This window comes from Pseudophryne corroboree, chromosome 3 (assembly GCF_028390025.1).
Source record: "Pseudophryne corroboree isolate aPseCor3 chromosome 3, aPseCor3.hap2, whole genome shotgun sequence".
Taxonomy (NCBI): domain Eukaryota; kingdom Metazoa; phylum Chordata; class Amphibia; order Anura; family Myobatrachidae; genus Pseudophryne; species Pseudophryne corroboree.
Window position 1 is genome coordinate 207,915,956 of NC_086446.1, and position 4,305 is coordinate 207,920,260.

General features: G+C 39.5%; 1 protein-coding gene across 1 annotated transcript; it reads left to right on the forward strand.

The window, feature by feature from the left end:
• The first annotated feature begins 725 nt into the window (after positions 1–725).
• LOC135055121 (uncharacterized) lies at positions 726–3,047 on the forward strand. The gene is made up of 3 exons (XM_063958792.1): positions 726–956; positions 1,061–1,204; positions 1,309–3,047. The coding sequence occupies exons 1-3, from the start codon at positions 800–802 to the stop codon at positions 2,514–2,516; spliced, it is 1,509 nt and encodes a 502-aa protein (XP_063814862.1). The 5' UTR covers positions 726–799; the 3' UTR covers positions 2,517–3,047.
• The last annotated feature ends 1,258 nt before the right edge of the window (positions 3,048–4,305 follow it).

Below are 4,305 nucleotides of genomic sequence, written 5' to 3' on the forward strand. Positions count from 1 at the left end.
ATTGTAACACATAGAACATATAGTTTTAATAATGTGGCTGTCTGAATGTTATTTAAATATGTGGTAATAGCGACATCTAGTGGTTCATTTTGGGAATGCGCCAACACAATATTTCAACTAAAATTAACCGTCTCTCATTTTCAGAGACAGACAATGCAGAACATCAACAACAAAAACACTTTCATGGTTAGAAACAGATCTTCTTCTTCTGATGATGATGATGCTTTGCCAAGTTATCAAACCTCTCAAAGTAAGCTATGTCTATAAAGGACATTGACGCGTTTTTATTTATATTTCAAGTTTAAATAGTATGAAATTATAGTCAAGGTCTACAATTTGTTCATTTTTAAAAGTTTAAATAGTATGAACGTACAACAGTCTGGATACATTGATAAGTAATTATTAAATAGTAATTATTAAATAATTATTATTTTCTCATTTTTATTTCCCACGATTTGACAGTAATCACAAATACAGAGAATCTCGATTTGTCTGTTGATAGTCCCTTTGGCTTAGACTTCAGCGCTATACCGGATTTTAATAATATTTTGGAATTGGCGCCAGATTGTGAGTAACATGATATCTTTATTTATTTTTCATTTTATTTTTTATTTTTCCACGGCTAAAGAATTAAAAATAAACCTTGTACAGTTGTGCTGATTTGTTGTCAACTGTACACACTTTATATTCTCAGTAATGAATCGCTTTTTCATGTTATTCTAATTTTATACCGTATGTAATATTTTTTATTTTTTTTATTTTTATTTTTCATTTTTCACCGGCTAAAGATGCCACAAAAATGGATGATGCGACGGCTGATGTTATTCTACGGGATATATTGAACAAACCTGATTATTGTCACAACACATCTATACAGAACAGCAATGTTGTTGATGAGCAACCGTTTTTCCCACACGCGACAGGGGGTCGTGCTAAAACATTCGAATATAAAGCAGGTGTGTAATCAAGCACTGTTATATGGTATATTGTTATGCGTTGATTTAAATGCTGATTTTCAGGCAGCGTTGTTTATATTTATTTTATAATATATGTATTACAGATGACGCTGTAGCAATGCGTTATGCGCCGACGATACCATCAGGATGTGATACAGTAGCGCAAATACCCCGTCTTAGTACAAGCGGGAAAATATCAAAACGCACAACCGCCGCTGAAACGGAAAGCCATCAATTCGCAGCAGCAGGTGTGTAATCAAACACTGTTATATGGTATATTGTTATGCGGTGATTTAAATACTGATTTACATGCAGAGTCGTTTATATTTATTTTATAATATATGTATTACAGATGATGCTGTAGCAAGACGCTATGCTCCTTTGATACCAACAGTCAGTGATACATGCGCGCAGATACACAGACCTAGTACAAGCGGGAAAATATCAAAACGCACAACCGCCGCTGAAGCGGAGAACCATCAATTCGTAACGCCGGCAATTGTACATAAGGACGTTGCTAGGTCATCAGTTATGGCTGTGCATAACGGCTGTATCGTCCCGAACAAACGAAAGCCAGCTCGACCAAGAACGAATGAGAGAAGTCATAATTCAACATTTACAGATCTGAAAAGAAAATTGTCATATTCCGAAAATGATAAGCCGCAACGGAGAAGGATCGCGTTACAAACTGTATCATGCGTAAGTAATGATGTTGCTGTAACATCAAAACACACAGCGTTTAACACTGCAGACCGGGATGTCGCTGGTAATACAAAGACTGTAAAGGTTAAGAGGGCATCGCGTCTCTCAAGAAGTAATGTTAAGCAATTGTCGCAATCCGCTGTAATCACAATTCCAGATACACAGGTTTGTTCTGAAACAGAAACAAGACACATAGCAGGCATTGGTTTGTTATCAAATATTGACTCAAGAAGTAATGTTAAGCAATTGTCGCAATCCGATGTCATCACTATTACCGATACACAGGATTGCTCTGAAACAGAAACAAGACACATAGCCGGTAATCCTGTGATATCAGATATTGATGACATAAATGGGCAAGAGCTTATTACAAACTGTGTAGAGTCAACGACACAAGATCCGCAGAATAGTTCTGATGAAGTATTATCAGCCGTTGCAGGAATACCTGGTGATACTACAACGGTTGATTGTGTAACATCAATGCCCAATATTTTTACAACGACAGCCCTGGTACACGCATCGGCTGATGCTTGTGTACCGGCGCGAGGGCTAGCGCCCGACATAGTTGATGAATGTCAAAATTCAGAACAATTAGGCCAAGACGCTGAAATACAATTTTACGCGCTGTTGGGTAAGATACGGGAAGATGTTGAGAACATGGGCGTAAAAGCCGGATACTTGTTAAAACACATTAAAGGTGTGTGCCACGGTAGTAAATGTAAACAAGACATTGTTAAAGAAGTTGTTGAGACGTATATGAATGTCATGTCAAAATACATAGATCGGTCGGTTAAGACCACTGAATTTATTAAAGCCAACATACATCATTTTGCAGAAATAAATGAAACTGATCCGTGACTAGGCATGCTAGGCAATGGTTTGAAACGTGTTTTAAATTTAAATGACTGTAAAAAAAAACCACGAATTAAACCTTGTTTAACATACAAGATCTCACAGTTATTCCGACGCGCAAAGGTGAAACAGGCTGTAACAACATTAATCAGATCGAGAAAGCGCAAGCGGCACAGGGAACATGCGGTAGGTGGCCAATTGAGAAAACGCAAGCGGCACAGGGAACATGTGGTAGGCGGTCAGCACAGTGCGAGGCGTGTAGATTTAGATCAATCCCCACCCCATGCATTACCGAATGACGAATCACAGGCTGACAATATTGAGCGCGATGCAAGCCCCATATATGATGATGCAGGCCGTGTTGAGTCACCCGGTAATGACGAAGGTCGGCAACATGTATACTTAGAGGCAATTAACAGTTATGAACGACAACGACCGAATTTCAGAGCCGTTGAGTACCACAATCACTATCGGTTTGTTAATTTGGACAGGGTTACATCATTTGTAGAGGGGGTTCGAGCCATTCATACGGCTATACAGGCCATGCTCGATGGTGTCCTTGCGGGCGTGGATCCGGCCGACCGCGTTCAGCTTAGATTGGAGGGGGGTGGGTTACACAATGCCATCTATTCGCATCGTAAGCCGCAAGAAACATTAGACGCTGCCAGTTTTTTGAATCAGATTACAAACACGCTTCAAAGTAACGCTGAATTCTTATTATCCACAGGCTTAAGATTTGTGATCAGTATTTTTAAAAACAGGGCAGGGTCTGGTTTGACTGGGCGTAGTTTACAGCGCCTGCCCCAAAGTTTAATAATAGATAAAAGAAAGAGATATCTCTATGACTTCAGACGCGTAGGTAATAACCTGTGTTTGGCCGCTAGCGTCTGTAAACTTCTGGATAAAGGTAACAATGCCAATGATCATGTAATACAGGAGAGAGCGATCCAACTACATAAAGCTTTGAATCTGCCGCTTGATAAAGCGGTCAGCTTTAGCGATGTTGCAATTTTTGAAAATTATTTAAAAGTATCCATCAATCTCCTCTATTACAGTCAAGGGTCTTGGAAATACTACAGTGCAGACAGTCGTTACAAAGACACGATCTTTGTGCTATATCACGATTGTCACTTTTATGGGATACTCGATATCAAAGCGTTTCTTGGTGCCCGATATTACTGCGTCCGTTGTCATAGCGCTTACCATCATAGAAATAATCACGATTGTCTTTTCTTTTGTAAGGCTTGTCACAGGCCGGCTTGTATTGACGACGGTGTGACGGCTTTAAGGTGTTCGGTGTGTAGGGTATTTTGTCGATCAAACGAGTGTTTAGAGCTACACAAAGCTTTAGCTCTTGATCACAAAATATCCTGTCTTGAACATGTATATTGTGACAAGTGTTGTCTCTACAGGCGAACAGATCATAACTGCAGAGGCCTAAAGTGCCCCATTTGTAAGGTGTTCGTTGATGGGTTTTCGAACCATTTGTGCTATATACAAACCATCAAGCCGGAAGAGCCCACAAAGAAATACATCTTTTATGATTTTGAGTGTATGCAGGAGACGGGTGTGCACATACCAAACTACTGTTACGCTTTAACATTAACGGGTGAGAAAGACTGGGAGTTTAAGGGTGTTGCGTGTATCGAAGACTTTGTAAAGACGTTCATGAAACCAAAATTTGAGCATTACACATTCATAGCCCATAATGCAGGTCGCTATGATGCATATTTTGTGCTGCGCCAGCTGATTAAGGAGAAATTAAAGATTGAATTATTATCTAGAGGCGGCAACA